At 45.8% G+C, this 18286-nt stretch overlaps 1 protein-coding gene across 1 annotated transcript in view; it reads right to left on the reverse strand.

Annotated features, from left to right (window-relative positions):
* Positions 1 to 2197: 2197 nt before the first annotated feature.
* Positions 2198 to 18286, reverse strand: part of Ninl (ninein like) — a 65846-nt gene continuing 49757 nt past the window's right edge. The window contains exons 15-24 of the mRNA XM_028774932.1: positions 18111 to 18217; positions 17360 to 17667; positions 14093 to 15133; positions 12163 to 12267; positions 11679 to 11748; positions 7289 to 7444; positions 6483 to 6596; positions 5419 to 5586; positions 4811 to 4924; positions 2198 to 3096 (exon numbers count right to left, since the gene is read on the reverse strand). Of these exons, the coding sequence (XP_028630765.1) occupies positions 2905 to 3096; positions 4811 to 4924; positions 5419 to 5586; positions 6483 to 6596; positions 7289 to 7444; positions 11679 to 11748; positions 12163 to 12267; positions 14093 to 15133; positions 17360 to 17667; positions 18111 to 18217 (2375 nt within the window). The 3' untranslated portion in view covers positions 2198 to 2904. The remainder of the gene's footprint in view (positions 3097 to 4810; positions 4925 to 5418; positions 5587 to 6482; positions 6597 to 7288; positions 7445 to 11678; positions 11749 to 12162; positions 12268 to 14092; positions 15134 to 17359; positions 17668 to 18110; positions 18218 to 18286) is intronic.

Here is an 18286-nt window from a genome sequence, read left to right on the forward strand (position 1 = left end):
AGCTTGCAGGCTAGTGGGTACCAATGTCATGGCTTTGTTCTTAAAATGGATGGAAACTATACATTTTTTCAAAAATAGCAAATATTTATCCAGTGGTGGGGTAGGAATAAATCTATACTTTCCTTAGCAGTATAATAAGCCCCCAGGAAAGTTGTTTTGGCTAAGTGAAAGTTTCAGTAAGCCAAAGATGACGCTGAGCCTTCAGGAGCTGTGGAGGCTGGGCAGTGTTGAGCAGGTAAGCTATACTGTGTAGATGAGCGGGTCCTTGCACTTCTGAAGAGTACGGCCCAGAGGGCACCTTGGCACTGCTGATGCTTTGTCTCAGCCTCCTCAGTGCTAAAATTAGTCATGAGCTGCCTCGTCCAGCTTCAGCTGCCATTCTGATTTTAGATTCTTCTTGTTCTTGTTGGTTTGCTTAAGACAGGATCTATGGAGCCCTGAATATCCTGGAACTCAGTATACATTATAGGCTAGTCTTGAACTCACAGAGATATACCTGCCTCTGCCTCCTGAGTGCTGAAATTAAAGGAGTACACCACTAAATCAACTTGGTTTTGGTTTCTAATTTGATTTCATTTATATAGAGAATATATTTTTAAAATAATTTAAATTATTTTTTATTAACTTGAGAATTTCAAGCAATATGTGTGATCTTATTCACCTCCCAAATGATTTTTGATAAGGTATTAGGTATCATGATGATAGAACAAGGTTTATCATGGTAAACATTACAGGACTACTTACTACTGCTGGGTAGAGTGAGTTTTCTATAAATGTCAGCTTGCTGATCATGTTGTTAGGTCCTTAACCAATTAATCTACTTTCTGTGTGCACAAGTGGTGGCTAATGCTCATGTATATGGAGCTGGGCATCTTCCTCAATTGTTCTTCACTGTATTTGTTTGTTTGTTGACAGAGTTTCTCTGTGTAACCTTGGGCTGTCCTGGACCTCTGTAGACCAGGCCAGCCTCAAACTCATAGAGAGACCCATCTGCCTCTCTCTCTCCCAAATGCTAGCTGGGTTTAAAGGCATGCACCACAGTTGCCTGGCTTTCAACTTAGTTTTGAGCCTGGCTCTCTCACTGAACCTAGAGTTTACTGACTCAGCTAAACTGGCTGGTTAGTAAGCTCCAGGGCACCTCCTGTCTCTACTTTTGTTGTGATGGAATTATAGGTACACACTGCTATGCCAGCTTTTTTATAAGGGTTCTTGAGATCTGACTGAACTCAGGTTCTTACACATGTACAGCAGGAACTTAACCAACTGAGCCATATCTCCTGCCCTCTCATCTCCTTTTAATTCAGTTCCAGGCAGAGCCAAAAGTAAAGAAGTGCACCCACTGTGAGGTGGGTTTTTGTTGGTTTGTTTATTTCTTTGTTTTTTTTTTGTTTTTTGTTTTTTTTTCTTTGAGACAGTGATTGTGTAGTCCTGGCTGTCCTGGAACTTACTCCATAGACCAGGCTGGTGCCTGCTTCTGCCTCCCAAATCCTGGGATTAAAGGCATGTGCTGCCACCACCGCTGTCTCTACTGTGAGTTTTGACAGCTTCTACTGGCATAACACAAACTATACTGAGACTTAATATTTTACTGGTTGGTAAAGCCAGACCTTAAGTTTTAAGGAGTTCTGTTCACTTCTGGAGTGAAGAGCTAATTGGAGTAAGGAATCCCTGTTTGTTTGGTTTTTTTTTTGTTTTTTGTTTTTTGTTTTTTTTTTTTGGTTTTTGTTTTTTTCAAGACAGGGTCTTACTAGGCAGCTCTGGCTAGCTTGGAATTTGCTATGTAGACCAGGCCAGCCTCCAACTCAGAGATCCCCCTGCATCTGATGCCTGAGTGATGGGTTTGAAGCAGTAGTTCTCCTAACCATCCTAATGCTGCAGCTTCTCATGTTGTGATGACTTCAACCATAAAATTTTTTCGTAGCCATGTCTAACTGTAATTTTACTATTGTTAAGAATCATAATATAATATCCGATATGCAGGATATCTGATATGTGACTCCTAAAGAGGTTGCAACTGCAGGTTGAGAACCACTGGATTAAAGACATGCACCACTACACCTGTCAATCGCTGTCTACAGTTGTATTGGAAGGATCCAAACTCTGACCTTATGCTTGCAGAGCAAGCACTTTGTCCATTGAACCTTCTTTCCAGCCCTGTAATGATTCACGTGTGAAATAATTTAAAACTTTAAAAAACTGAAAAACTTAAAGAGTTAAATCATTTTAATAGAAAAGTTATTGAAAATACAGGAACTTTTTCATATCATAGTAGAATACTCATAAACCAAATAGTCATAATTTAGGTACATCTCAATTATAAAACTATACCTTTTCTTTAAAAAAAAAATGTACAATTTCCAGTGTGACATTTTTTGTAATGAGATTGCACTCTCAATGAACACTGCTATCCCTGAGCCCACTACCTCGGATGCCATCTTCCACCTCCAGGAGCAGCAGAGGACTGCTGGGGAATGCCCTCTTCCTGGGTACTGCCCCACATGGAGAGCTCTGATGACAGCCCACACAGGGCAGCAACATGGTAAGTCACCTAAAACCCGATTCTGCATCTCTGGCCCAAAGCCCAACACTCAAACGTACTCAGCTACTTTCTCTCCACTGCTTTTGGCTGAGGGTCTGAGGTTTTTTTCAGTAAGATCAAGCTTGGTGACTTCCACCCAGGATGTTACCCAATGTTACCCAAGACTCTTGGCCAAAAGGAACTATACCCTGCCTGCTTCCCCAGAACCTGGCACATTGTAGACATTCACTGAATGTTTGTCAGGTGAACAGGAATCAGTCCTCATATCCAGGGAGTTTAGCTAGTGAGCCATAGAAAATTATGGCATCAGAGTAGCATTATTTAAAAAGACATTCCTTCACACGAACTCCAAGAAACAGCAGCCTCTATACAGAAAGTGATGCTGGTGCCATCTTACTGATCAGTTTGTTGAGAGCTCGAACTTTTTCTTCCAAGACACAGTTTTTCTTCTCAGCTCCTCGCTGTTTCTCTTCTGTGAGCTGAACAGCTTTCATGAGGTGGGCATTTTCCACATACAGTTCCTTAAGCAGCAGATCAGATCTGGTATTCTTTTCAAACTAGATAGGGTAGAAAGCCACACTTTTCTGTGAACTGCTGTGGGCTGATAGACCAGCCTGCCCCTCATCCTCTACTCCCGCCCTACCCTTGGTATTCTTGAGGTCTGACACACATACTGGATACAATGATAATTCTCTGATTCAAGGGAGGAAAGTAAGAATTTGCAGAACTATGTGGAGAAAACTTAAGACAATTTTATGATCATCTTTGCCATGAAAAGCCTATAGTGTGAAACAATGAAACCTTCAAGTCTCTAGAATACTGAGTTCATGTCTGTACTCTGCCTCGGTGATGCCACACAGGACACACTGAGTCACTGAGCCAGTTACCATGTGCAGGGAGGCTGGACAGGTCTTAGTGATGGAAACAAGACTGCTCCAGGCAGTAGTAGCCCTTGCTGTGTCCTTGATCAGGACACACAGGCACAGAGTTGTTTTTTATTTTATTTTAAATATTTATTTAAGTTATATGAGTACACTGTCGCTGTCTTCAGACACACCAGAAGAGGGCATCAGATCACATTACAGATGGTTGTGAGCCACCATGTGGTTGCTGTGAATTGAACTCAGGACCTCTGGAAGAGCAGTCAGAGCTCTTAACTGCTGAGCCATCTCTCCAGCCCAGGCCCAGAGCTTTGAACACTGAACTCCATGAGGCCATATGGAGGACACAGACACTCTCATTGTGCCCACTCTGGCAACACGATCGCTATGACAGAACACTAATACTGGAGAAAAATGGAAACTAACATGCAAAGGAACCAGAGTGGTATGCCATTGTGGGTGGGATGAACAAGGGAAGGCCTCTCTAAGGACAGGTATGAGTGAAGCAAAGAAGCTAGTCAAAGCTGGGCATGAGCACTGTAAGCAGAGGGAAGGATATTGACAGGCCCTGTGACTGGCACTGCTTGGGAAGAGCTGTGGGTCATGGACTTGTTAGAGTTGAAGTAAGAACAGGCTGGGCAGCCCTGGCTTACTCTATCACTGAGTAGCAGCTTTCAGGATGTACCTTGTCTATGATGGCTCTATGATGTAAACCTTGACTGGAATTTCTGTGTTTTAAATGTAAGTGTCTAGAAAAGGAGCCATGTTCTGTATACTCAAATAAACAAGCCATGAGGAGGAACCAGCTGGCAGTATTACCTGTGTACATACCAGATCACATCAGAAGTACCAGGCACTTGAGCTCACCAGCCAGGCACACAAGCAGTAACCCCTTGCCTGAAACTATAGAGGGAGGGGTAGTGCAGGACTAGAATGTGGCAGGCACAATTCTAGTCATGAGGTCCCTCAGTACAAGCCTCATCTAAGAAAACTGCCACAGCGAAAGACTTCTGCCTCTTTCCTGGGCTCCAGTTTAAGTGTAGTTTCTCCTGCATGTAAGACTCAACTACTTTACCTGTACCGTCTATAAAGTTTCTGTCTCTGCCTCTAAAGTGAGGTTCTTGAGGCAGCCTTCACAAAAAATGTCCTGGGCTAGGGAAGGGCATCTGACGACTGACAAGCCACAGGATGAATAAAGTGTCCATCCAACTCTGACGTGATGTATGAATACAGTATGGCATGTATTGAGACCATCTCCCTGGATTAGTAATTACTAAAGAAAACGTATGCGCTTTCTGTCTGTGGTTCTGAATGATCCCTGCACTGGATATCCAGGTTCTGGGCCACGGGGAGCAGAGTCTGTAGAGAAAAGGCAAGCGGCTACACACACCTGTTTTCGAAGCTCCTCCACCTTCTCCTGTAGCAGCCACTCCACGTTGCGGAACCGAGCCTCGGCATCCTCCACCTGGTCCTCCCTAGCCTTCAGTAGCTGCTTGTACTCTTCCTGTACAGAAGTTATACACCAGTTTTTGAAACAGTGCCCTGTTTTCTTGTTGTTGTTGTTGTTGTTTTAAGTGAAAAATGGCTAAATGCAGAAATCTGAGTGTGGTATAGATGATCTGCTACCTGTGCAGATATCAGTTGTTTTCATAGGCTCTGAAGGAACCACCTTTCTGTCTACAGAATCTTAATTATAAATGACCAATACCAAATGGTGGTATTCCCTAATGGTATCTATCACCCTTCACTAATGATCCCCATTGGTGGCTGACTATGAAGGTATGGCTTGAAGACAGAATGAGTTTAGGAAGACCTATGGACTCTGTCTGGAGGGGCTTGTGGGGCTGCCTGGCTTCCTACTCTTCAATTATGAGAGAGATCACTGTGACCCTTATCCATCCTCAGCATCTGTTAGATGTCCCTTGCTTCCGTTCCAGCTTCCTTGCCTTTACTGCCCTCTTCCAAGCAGCTAGCCTGAAGTGGCACATCCCCACTCACCTGCTGTGCAGTTAGTCTCCCAGCCTCCTCTTCCTTGAGGTTGAGCAGGTGCTGCAGCTCAGCTACACGGGCTCCAGGAACCAACTGACTCATCTGGTCCTGCATGCGCTGGACAATCTGCTCATGCTGGGACTGAGCTGCCTCCAGCCTCAGCTGGACACTGTGTAGCTATAAGGACAATTTTTGGCATGATTGATAATCCAGAGTCATTACCAGACACAGTGAAAGTGCTAGTGTTATATTCTCTGTATAGGTCACCCTAAAGAGAGAGCACAAGGGCCCACTCCCTGTGTTGTGGGACCTGCCTGTGTGTGTATAGCAGTCCTCAGGGACTCAGAACCAAGTATGTACTAGCCACTGTGTCTCCACACAATGTGGTAGGGAAAGACTCTTTGGAACCCTTAGAACAATAGCTCCGGTCCTTGTTGCTGGATCGGGTTCTGTTTCATTCACTGCCCATCAAAGCCTACCTCATGAGATCAGAGTGCAGTAGAAGCCATGTGAGCCCCACCTGGTTTCCTTACACGGGGGAAGTCATAGTTCTGACACTTGGCTATGGCTAGAATGTGATGATTAATACACAGGAGTTGAGTTTGGGGTCAGGGATGGAACTGAATGCAGTACAAGGTTCTAAACCTAGGGGGCCAGAGCCACAGAGCTCGGCATGGCTACAAACAGTCACTGCTATTAAACTAGGCATAACTTAGCCAACTCCTTCAACCAAGCAATTAAAGGTAAGACTGAAACACAAGTTCAATGAATTTGATGCTGGATGCTTCATCTGAAATAGAACACACCCTTGGCAGCTTAAAACCAGCTGGAACAGTCTATTAACCTCTGAGACCCCAGAGTCTAGCTAGTGCCTTCAGAGGTCCTGCCTGAGGCAAAGCTGATCTGTCCATGTTAACAATGAGTAGAGTAGGACTGTCTCTGGGCCTGATGAGTTCTTGGTCAGCTGTGAGGCATCTGGTTGGCACAGTAACATTTTGGGTCTGCATGAGTCATGGTAACTGTCAGCCCACTGTTGATGTTTATCAAGTCCCAGGGTTGGACCAAATGCCCACCTGGCCTCGACTTTCTTTGAGTCTTTCTATCAGCTCTGCTTGTGACAGTCTTAAGCACTGGCATTCCTCATTCACACGTTCTAGTTCAATTTTCAGGTTTTGGATTTGATCACCCTGTTTATAAAGACAAAACAAAAACATTTTCACAATTATAAGCAGAGCCTGACACACAGAAACCAGAAAGTTTTAGACAAGAAAAAATAAGATAAATTATCTCCCATGACCCTGAGAGCTTAAGGCCCACACTTAATTTCTTTACCCTCTTCTATAAGGGGCACATCTAATGTAAACTCATATCAGAGAGCATAAAGTGTCCTGCAGTGCTGTCCTCTTTAAGGAACCTGGATCATTCCCAAACACTGCTATTTGAGAACTCGGTATCTAATGGCTGCACCATCATTTACTCATTCACCTACTGCTGATGTTCAAATTGATTCTGGTCCTGTTTTCCTATTATAAACAGGACATCAATAAAAACACTTCCAGATAAATCCATAATGCATTTAGATTCAGTCTTCACAAGCAAAATTATAAAGCCAATGTACAGGGACACTCTTGGGCTCTTGCTATTTATTTTAAGCTGGAGAACCTTACCTACCATTTTCTCTCCTGAGACCTGCAGTTACACAATTTGCTCCCCTTTCTGCATCCTGGTGGCTTTGCCAAAGCTGCTCAGGCAGACCCATTTCTTGAGGGCTTGCCCTTTACTTCACTTTTGGGGGTACACACCTACCTGCTCAGCCTCCACTACCCAGTGGGCCCTCCTTCCAACCACCAAGATTTGCAGGACAGCCTAAGCCCCTGACCTGCTGTTTCTCCAGGTACCCTGCTTCCTCCAGCTTTTTCATTAACACCTGAATAGCAACATGATTTTCTTCCTTCTGGGTATGGAGAACAGAAGAATCTTCCAGCTGAAGGATCCTGCAGTTGAGCTGTGACATTTCATCCTTGTATTTCTGAGTCTACAGCAAAAAGAGTTCAAATACATTTTTATGTACATGTTATGAATTTATTAATGATTTAACCAAAGTAGAAAAAACTTTCCTTAGCTTCAGCTCCACAGGAGAAATTTACCATAAATATATACAACAAGAAGTTGAGTCTAAAGAACAGGATGTATCCAGGACCTAGAAGGTTTCTGGAAATCTCTCCCTATAGCTGCTTCGTTCATACACATCAATTTTGTCTGAAGAACTTTCTTTAGAGCATGAACAGAAATTCACACATCATAGATCCTCTGAGCAGAAACACTTGTAATCTCTGCATCTTAACTCCAAGTCTCCGAAAGAAAGAAACACTGATCAACATAGTTCAAATTCTTCCTCTCAGTCTTATCAGCTATGACTGATGTGCCCAGGCCATTGTACAACTGAAGCTAAAGGGAAATAATTATGCATTGTTAGACGTTGCCAGAGGAAGATTACCAAGAGTTGAGCAGACAGCCTCTATGCCATCTTTATATGTGAGAAGTAAGGATATGTGAATATGGAGGTCAAATATTCATTTAAGAAAAATGCTTCTAAATATCAGCTTAATTCAGATCATTCCAGAATTTTCCAAGCAGGGGAGATTTTACTTGCTGTGGGTGTTTTGAGTTGCCAAAGAAGCTTGACAAGTGAGCAGAGGCTGTACTCATTTGTAGAGGGCAGGGGAGATCCAGCCTCAGTCAGTGGCCAGCAGAGCTAAGAACTAGAAACTCGAGTCTGTTCTGTAAGATGAGACAACCTAGGCCACCAGAGGCTGTTATGTGTCATAGCCACCAAACTACCCTTCTGATACCTTCTTGTCTTTATTATTCCCTCCAAGGTTATTTCAAAAATATATTAAGTAATTTAAAGTAATTTAAATGGGGCTGAGGAAATGGCTCATTTTGAGTGAGGTCTTTGCAGTGTAAACCTAAGCACCTAAGTTTGGATCCTCAGCACCAGTTTGAAGTTTGGCACCAGCACGACAGTGTGCATCTGTAACCCAGCCCTGGGGATGAAGAAGGGCACATCCTAGGGGCTTACTGGCCATTCTAGCCAAAACAAGCACCAGCTTCAATGAAAGACCTTGTCTCAATAATTAAGGTATAAAAGTGATTGAGAAAGATACCTGACACCTCCGGCTTTCATACATGCCTACACAAGTGAATGCACCTCCCACATGCCTATATAATGCATATATAATGCAGAGTAGGCAGGAGAAAACAATTAAATGAACTTAAGGTATGAGAATCTTTTAAAAGGTCTCTAATCAGTTACTAAATATACAAATGCGGCTTTCAGAAGGAGGAAGAAGGGTCTTCAAGCTGTGCATCTTGCTTGCCCTAACAACCACCGTCCTGTAGACTGGATGTTCAAAAACTGCCTAGGGTGAAGGCGGAAGGTAGAAGCATAGTACAGAATCACAGCTCACAAGCTGGCCCTACATCAGTTTCTCACCGTGGAAAACCTAACCACTCAGATTTTTGGGAACTATTCTTTGTTTTAATAGGAGGGCTGTTTCTAACCAAAACACCAGATTATCATCATACAAAACACTTCTGTTTTCACAGCCATCAGTTTTAGGTCAGTGTAGTGTATGACATACTTGTAGGATTGCTGGTCACAAACACCTCTCCAGGGATCCATGCAACATCTTATCAATTAAACACATGATGAAATATAGACGCTGCTTTAGCTGTGGTCCATGTAGTTATCATGCTTCCACAATGTTCTAGGGTTCTTAGTAACTCATGTCACTCTTCCCTTCTGTAGAATCTCAGACTGAGGACAGAATATAGCTGTTGGCAGGCTGATGTGAGGATGGCTTGCTCCAACAGTACATTCTTTGGCAAAACTTAAAATAACTTTTTTTTTTTTTTTTTGGTTTTTCAAGACAGGGTTTCTCTGTGTAGCCCTGGCTGTCCTGGAACTCACTCTGTAGACCAGGCTAGCCTCAAACTCAGAAATCCACCTGCCTCTGCCTCCCAAGTGCTGGGATTAAAGGCGTGCGCCACCACCACCCGGCCTAAAATAACTTTCAATATTGATATACACTCACACTGTCTCCCAAGGAAAGCTCTGATTTCATTAACAGAAATGATCCTCTCTCTCCTAGGATAGTAAGATTTCTTTAATTCATGTTTAGTATTTAAAGTCTCTGTAAATAACTTTGAACTCAGAACAGTGTAAAGAATAAGCCCACCCTTTTCAACCAGGCACTCATGATGGCATCTTCACTACCTGATGTAACTCTTGCCATAAGCCATGTATGACTGACTACACACATGTTCACATGCACACAGACGCATGTATGTCCTTGCCCAGTCCCATGGTATTTCCTGAGGACAGGAACAGTCCCCTCATATTGTTGTCACCACTGTAGGCACTGCTTCAGGACAGCAGCCCTGATGGCTCATGAATCCCAGTTTTGACAACTGCCCAGCTGAGTACTTGCCCTCTCCCCCAGCAAGTTATCAGCTGATACCTCCTATCATGCAGAATCATCCTTAATCTAAGGTGTCCCTTCCCGTGGCTTCTTGCTGCTAGCATTTCTGACAAATATAACCCCAGCCCCTTACCAGTCACTCATTGGGGTTTGTCTGATGCTTCCTGGTGACTCAGGTTATATGTTCCTGGGAAGATGCCCAGGAAGGGCCCTATAGATGCTAGCTACATCTGGGAATAAGGCAATTTCTAAGTTAAATCTTTAGCTTTCTTTGTATAATTTGCCTCCTGGGTCCCTGTAAAAATAAAGGGATATTCATGTCAAAGATGAGTCTAACCAACCCTTTTGTTCAAATTTCTTCTGATCTGCAAGTTATATAGGTAACATAAGACCAAACAGCACAGCACCCTGAGGAAGCAGCTTATAGATACAAAACAGGGACAGCTTGTGATACAGTCTCTTCCAAAAGCCAGTGTCATGGAGAAAAGCAAGTATTCTGGGTCAATAGAGCTAATGAGTCACTGCAGAAGACCACACTTCCATCTGTCCCCAGCAGTGTCCCTGGGTTCTTGTCTGCCATGTGGCTGGACATGTGCCTAGTGAGGGGGCCACCCTGTGCTTTCATGAGTCTCAACAGGATCCACAGGGAGCACTGTACACCTGAACTTCTTGGATGCTGACTCTCAGTAGGGTGCTGCCTAGGACACTCCCCAGAACTTGGTCCCACAGAGAAGCACCATGCCCAAAGACACATTAGGAACACATTGGTCATCCTAGCTATCCAGTCTTCTCAGCTACATCTCTTGACAGTACTGACCAAGGGATGTCACCAGAGATGTGCCAGACTCATTCTCTAATCCCTTCACTCTTCAAACAAGACAAAAAACAAACAAAAAACCACTGACAGTTACATGAAGTATACCAGCTGCTTACTGTGAAAGTTTTGGATCACTGAAGCAATGTGACTATGGTATGACAGACATGAACTAGTACAGTTAAGTCTCTTTAGCATTACAGCAGAAGCTGAACTTGTTGGAGAGAGATCTGCTGACTTATTTAAGAGTAGAGTGTCATAATATGACTTAGAAGAACACACAGAGGACATACAGCAATAATGAGAAACTCGCTACACAGAGAATCCCCAAGCTCCTCAGGGAATGAAGATGTGTGACAAAAGACAAGCCCAAAGGCCACATTTTATATAGTTCTACTTACATTATACTCTGAAATGACAGTTTTGGAAGGGAGGGAAGATTGGGTAGGAAAGATGGCATATCAAATAAATGGCAAGAGGGACTCCCTGACAGAAACACCAGTCACATGTCTGTGAAGAACACAGGAGTCTACCCAGATGATGCAATTATGCAGGATCCAATGCATATGCAGCCAGTGAGGATAGGTATGAGAACTGGGGTATCTAAACATGCTCTAAGAGCCTATCAATATTTATCTCGGCTGTGAGTTTGTTAGAGGCTGAGTCATGTCCTCTCCACAGCTCAAATCTTGAAATCCTAACCACAATTCCCCAGAGTGTTGACTAGATTTGGAGAGAAGCCCTTTAAAGCACAACTGGTCCTGGAGTCCTCAAGAGAGGAGGCAGGGACACAGACACAGAGGCCAAGGAAGACTGGATGCCACTCATGACTTGACAGTTGGGAGGGGCCTAAAGATCCTTACCAGGGCCCTGATGAGGAGAGCTGGGGTTGGCTGCAACTGGATCTTATATAAAAAAGATTCTCTAATCTCCTTTCATTAGAGAGAAATTACTTCAGGACAGTACCCAACCTGTGTGCTGAGCTCTTCCAGGTCAAAGCAGGCCTGCTCCTTGTCTCTCTTTAAGGCCTCCATTTCCCGCCTGTTGAAGAAGCAGATTAAAAGCATCACTTCATAGCCTGGGCTATCATGTTCCCAGTTCTGACTTGCAGATGCCAGTAGTAAAGGTTGGAGAGAAGCAGAGGGCCGTCCCAGGCTGTGCCAGGCTTTGTTCCCCTCTAAACACTGGCGGAGCCAGCCCTCAAGTGCTACATGGAGCACTTCGGCAGCAGTGTCAAATGCCATGGGATGCCAGTCATGTGGCAGCTTACACATGCACTAGAACTGTGTTAGCTCCAAGGGTGCAGAAGTCTAGAGGGTACTAACCCACAGAAGGTGTCTGGAACCCCCAAGCCTGTCCACTGGCAGTCCCCCACTGTCAAACTACCCCTCCTCAGCTCATTCTAGAGCATGAGAATGAGCACACAGGTCTGGGGAACTGTGAGGCCCACCTCACCTCTGCACTTCATTTCTGCTCTCCGAAGTTTCCAGTTCCAGTTGAATCTTCCCCAGGTTGCTTTTCAACACAAAGTTTTCTTCAGAAAGCCTTTGTAACTCAGCCCTGTGGTCAAAGTTAAAGAAGTCAGCTGAGGCCAGGAAGGGGCAACCTGAGCACAGCCTCACAGCCAGCTCCCAGCTGGAAATGCTGACAACTGTTCAGGCTGCATCCCCTCCCTGGAGGAGGCAAGCCCAAGGTATTCTCTGTCTCCAGGGGGTTTGTCTCCAGGCAAGCTCTGGTTTCTACTCCCCAAAGAACAGGCCCCTTGAACCACACCCACAACTCCTACAAACACTCAGCACCTGACCTACTGCCTGTCTGTATAGGAGCGCTGTGCTGAATGAGGGCTGACGGGGCTAAAGGACAACACATGTATCAGGTCACCATGAATTCACAGGGATGGGCTCCAGAAGCTCAGGCTCCTTTCATTTCCACAAAGCAAGCTTCTCGGATGGAGCAGGCTGGCACTGCAGCTGAACTGGGTTCCCTTCCCTTTGGCGTTCAGTTCTTACAGGGTGACTAATGTACTCAAAGTGCACACTAGTGCACTTGATGAAACTCTTACCCTTCACTTGCTTGCTCACAGCAGTGCCAGCACCATTCTGGGTAACACTGCAAATTCTTCTTGCTCAGACATGCTAGCACTTATGAGGTATTCCTTTTTGAATAGTACCATTGATGTCTACAGTATTGCCCTTCTCACAGACTACTATAAATGTGGCCAAAGGAACAACTCTATGCTTTCTAAAGGCCTAGAGAACATATATTGGTCCCCCTCACCCCCACTGGGTTTTCATTTTGGTAAATTACATGATGATGGCAGTTCCTGCTGAAAGGAAACCATATTTGCTTTCTTAAGCTGTTTATAAAGTGATATTTCCATGTCTGAAATTCCACTTTATTTTTTCTTTTTAGTGCCCGGGGGATAGAACACAGGGGCTCATACAAGCTAAACACATGGTATGTCACTGTGCCATACCCGAACCCCACACTTTGCCCCAGCATGTAAGCAACCGCATGCTATCCTCCAGTGAGCGGCAGTTGACCCTTTAGTGGAAATGGTCTTATTATTCATATGTAACCACCCACAATCCTGGGACACACCGTGTGCCTACAGGCCTCTTGGCAGTCTGTCTCTACAGGATCAGATACCTCTTCAGTGTGCTATCTGAGGGCTGGCAGGAGTAAAGCATGGCATTTATGGTCCACCATCATGTGCCTGCAAACCTCTCCCCCACGGCTAGAGGGGCCAGGAGAAGGCTCTGGAACTCATGGCCTGTAACTTGGGCAATCCCTCCAAAGGTCTTAGCATCTGTGACAGACTAGGTATCCACCCATCTCACCTCCTGGCCCTCTGGCCAAGAGACCAAAATAGCCTCCTTCCCAAGAAGGGTATTCCAAAAACACAGTCATAGCAGTATCTCCAGCCCAGTATCAGTGAATCTCCAAAACCTCTGACAGTGCTCAGGGGCCAGGTCCATAGAAGGCTTCATTGGTTGCTGCCCATGAACCAGCATAACAACTCGCTGATTCACTTTCATCAGAGCCTGGCACAGAGGCATGCTGCAGGCCCAAACCCCTCATTCTTTTAAACTCAGAGGAAAGAGGGTTTAGAGATGACCCACAACTCATGTGAGGCCTCTATAAAATAGTCTTCATGAAATTTGAGATAGGGACACTAGAGCCAGCTGAGTTGTCCCAGCAAGACCTACCCTTCCTGTCTTGGACCACTTGTTAACACCCAGGGATCGAGGGAGCCGGAGGGCAGGAGTGGGCTTGTGACTCCTGCACAAGTAATAGGAATTACATTGGAGAAACTGTGAAGAGGACACTAGTGAGTGACAAGCCTGAGGGTTTCATATACATTTTAAGATTAGGAGTGACAAACCTGTGACTCTCTCTGCAATCTGCCTTTTCAAGAGCCCGGACAACGTCTTCCAGCTGTAGAAGTTTGGTCTTCACGTCATTCATCTCACTCTCCGACATCACTGACATCACTTTGGCCTCTTGTGGGTTTGGGAGCTCAGAGCAGGACACTGATGGTCTCATCCTTGCAGCTTCTCCCCTGAACTGGAGACAAGCCTCTTGGACACCTTCACCATCCCTAGTAGGCCCTTCTGAAGCCTGTCCATGAACCCCAACAGAGGCTGGCTTCCTGTCCAGAGAAGTTGGGCCTAACCATGGCTCCAGCATTTGTGGCTGAATAGGCAAGGGCAGCTTCTGGCCTTGGCCTGTTAGGGTCCTGGCAGAAGGTTCTGGCTCCTTTGGGACAGCTCTCTCCTCAGCATTGAGTGGACCTTGATGATTGTCTCTGACACCCAGGTTCTCTGAGGACCTTCTGGACAGTAGGGTAAGGGCTGGGCTTGGTATGGCATCTATACTACAAGGCTGGCAAGGAAGGTCCCTGTCCTCAGCTCTCCCTAGGCCAGGCCACTCTGCTGGTGCCCCTGTCCTTCCATCAGGGCTGACAGTTTGCCAGGCTGGTGGCTCCTGCCTGCTGTCTGGACACAGGGACATGGAGCTGGGTGTCCTCTCCTGCTGGTCACTCAGCACAGTGGTTCCATTCTTCAGGAGAGCACGCAGCACATCTGCCTCCTGGACAAGTCCCTCTACCTGCTCCCTGTAGATTTGTTCTAGCTTCTCTTTCTCCAGTGTGAACGATCTGCAGATCCGTGCCTGCTCTTCACTCATCACAGCCTGCAGCTTCAATTGCTGCCTCCGACAGTGTGCCAGGACCTCCTGCTCCCTCTCCTCCCGCCGCCCCTTCTCCAGGGCAAGCTGAGCAGCCAGGTCCTTCACTCGCTGCAGGTGTGTCTGCAGCAGCTGGTCCTTCTCACATTGATGTTGCAGAGACAGACTCTCACAGCAGGCAGCATGCTGAGCTTCTAGCCAGGACAGCTTCTGGTTCAAATCTTCTTCAGCCTCTCTCCTGCAGAAACATAGTTGTACATATTCTGCTAGCTAAATCCCAGGCTTTTCTATTCATGGAAGAAAAGCCACCTGAATTACTTCTGTTCTCTGTGTGTAACTAACCCAGAGACTCTTCTTTCTGTAGCCTGTTTTGTGTCAGGATGCCCTGTTCCTTTCCTGGAGTCCTTAGGACTACACACACAAGGCAGCACAGAATCATCCACCATGTCTGACAGCTTAAATATAATGGGTTTACTATTAGGTACAACTAAAATTCTTGTTCTTGGCCACACTGCAAGTGCTCAGTCAAGCGTGGCTGGAGGCCTTGCACTGAGTGCAACTGGGCAGTTCTGGTTCCAGGTGGTAGGTGAACTTGACCCATACTCAAACATTCCCTTAAAAATCCTATAAGCAGATAGGCCTCATCAACCTGGGGAGACTGGAGAAAATGTGGGAGTGATGGGAGGTCTACACAGACACACAGCCTGGTGAGGCATGGGGTGCACTCATCACAGCAGGGGACATAAGCACATGGACTAGGTGTGGCTCCAGCTCTATGGAGAAGCTACCGGGTACCCAGCTGAGCAGATCCCCAGGAAGGAGGAGTCTGGCATATGCTGGCTCCTACAAGCAAGAGAGGGCTCCCATGGCTGCTGTAGGCACCACACAGGGTCCAAAAGGAGCTTTGTTCCAGTCCCTTAAGGTAATCCTCATGTTGAAGAAGAAATAATGTAAAGTTTGGAGAGTGCATGTGACTTGAAGATGGATGCTTTTCTGCCCCTCAAGACTGCAACAGTCAGTTCCCTCAGGTCTCCAGGAGTGCAAGTGTCTCTGCTGTTAACACACCTTGAGGGCAGGGAGAGCGAGCTCTGATTCCCCTTTCATATCCCATGTTTTCTGGCTACTCTCAATTCCCTCCCACCAAAGACACTGCACTTAAATAGGAACTGCCCCCCGCCCCATGACAGTCACCTGGAGCTGCTACTGTCAGCATGTCAGGACTGTGTCACTTACTGCTAACATTTGGACACATCCAGGCCACAGATAACACCCAACTGAACCATCTGCTCAGTCTAGCCAGTGGGAAGGAATCTCTGGCTCCTGGCATGAGGGTGGCTAGGCCAGGAGTTAGAAAGTTAGAAAGTCAGTCAGTCAGTTTCTCTCTCTCTCTCTCTCTCTCTCTCTCTCTCTCTCTCTCTCTCTCTCTCACTCTCTCTCCCTCTTTCCCTCCCTCTTTCCCTCCCTCTCTCCCTTCCTTCCTCCCTCCTTCCTTCCTTCCTCCTTTTTTCTTCTTCTTTTGAGGGTGACAACATGCATTGCCTGTGTCCTCAAAAGGCAGATGACATTTCTCAGGTCAGGTAACAGACACAATGAAACCCACCACATTCAGGATTTCCAAGTGGCCCTTTCCCTCCCTGGAACAATATTTTAACTTCTAAGACTTTTTTCATTAACCAAAATTAACTGTCTTTTATTTAGAGGGTCCTCTGGATTTTTCTTCCTCTAATGCTGTGATGGCTAATAGTTGTCAACTTTGCTACATTTGGAATCAACTAAAACTCAACCAACGGGGTACATCTACGAGGGATTTTCTTATTTAGATCATTTGAGGTGAGAAGGTCTACCCTAAAGCTGGGCCACACCTTTTGGTGGCAGCCTACATGAAGGGACATGGAAGAAAGCAGCTTTTCCTTTTTGCCCGCTTGACCTTAAGTTCATTGGCAAAGTCATCTAGCCTGTCGCTGAGGCATTCCTTCACTGGTACTAGAACCTACTTCTTCAGGATTCCATCACAGACTAGCTGAGACATCCAGCCTCATGGACTGAACTACTGGAATCTTGGCCTTTCCAATGAGAGAAAGCCATTGTTGGATTAGCCTATAAAACCACTGTAATAAATCCTCATTTAATATGTCTGTATATGTGTGTATTTTTTCCTTCTATCACATCTGTTCCTTCAGAGAACCCTGACTAATAACCCTACTTTAACATCCTCAGTACTTAGTGATGGGGAATACACTATCTTGCAACCCAGGCACTGAGGAAGAAAAGAACAGAGTTCAAACAGCACAGCAAACTAGCCCAAGGTGGATTGAAAATGAAATCCTTATATAGCAATGTGTTGTTTGAGCCCTCGGAAGGAAACTTGCTTGTTCCCAGGCACTTGGTCCTAACCAGTTTACATAAGCCTCTGGTCAAGTTTTGGTCCTCTGTGAGCAGCCCTAAACAAAAACCTATCCCAAACCTTATCTGCAGTAGCTGGTCCTGGTGTCGCAGGTGCATCTCCACTTCTAGCCGCTGGGCCAGAGTGCACAGTGCCTGTGCACAGCAGTGGGCCAGCCCAGCTGGCGCAGGCTCAGGGCTTAGTGCTGCATCCTGCAGCTGCTCCTTCAGGCCCAGGATGACCTCCTGTGACTTGGAATACAGGGCCTCCAGATCTGCCTTCTGGCCCTCTAGCACGCTGAGCTCAAGCTGGAATGCCTGCTCCATCTCCTTTTTATCCTTCTCAAAGTTTCTCTTCATGACCTCAATTTCCTTCTCATAGTAATTTACCTACACAAAGAAATTAGGAAGTCTTAGCAACAGCTTGGCAAGCAGCAGGAACAGGAGGATATCAGGCAGGATACTCAAAGGCCTGACCAGGCCCCAGGATCTCCTTCACAGTCACCCTGAGGTAGGGTCATCAGGTGCACTCAAGAGGCTTGGGAACAAGATTAGCCAAGCACCTGGCAAGTACCATGAGTCCAGAAGGTGTGACAACTAAGGAGCAATCATAAGACCAGTAGGACAGCACTCTACATCCTGGAAGCCCTAGGAAAATAATCCAGATATACAATAATAATCCAGATATCAAGCAAGGCTATGTCAAAAGCTTCCGGTGTAAAATCTACCAGAGAATACAAAGACAACATAGTAGAACAGAATAACCTGCCCTGCTTAGCAGTCTGGGAAGCTGAACACATGGCTTTGCAGCCTGAGGTCTCAAATCTCCTGACCTTGGTCTCCAGCTGCATCCTGAGCTCTTGGTAATGTTCTTTCATCTGCTCCACCATTATCTCCGTCTCCAAACTCATTGGAGTAGACTCACCCACAAACAGATTGTCTGCAAAGAAGAGGACAGTGTGTGACATCATGTCTAGGATGCCTCCAGCGCCTTCTTGACCCTTTCACC

This window comes from Grammomys surdaster, unplaced genomic scaffold, assembly GCF_004785775.1.
Source record: "Grammomys surdaster isolate TR1022 unplaced genomic scaffold, NIH_TR_1.0 251, whole genome shotgun sequence".
Lineage (NCBI taxonomy): Eukaryota > Metazoa > Chordata > Mammalia > Rodentia > Muridae > Grammomys > Grammomys surdaster.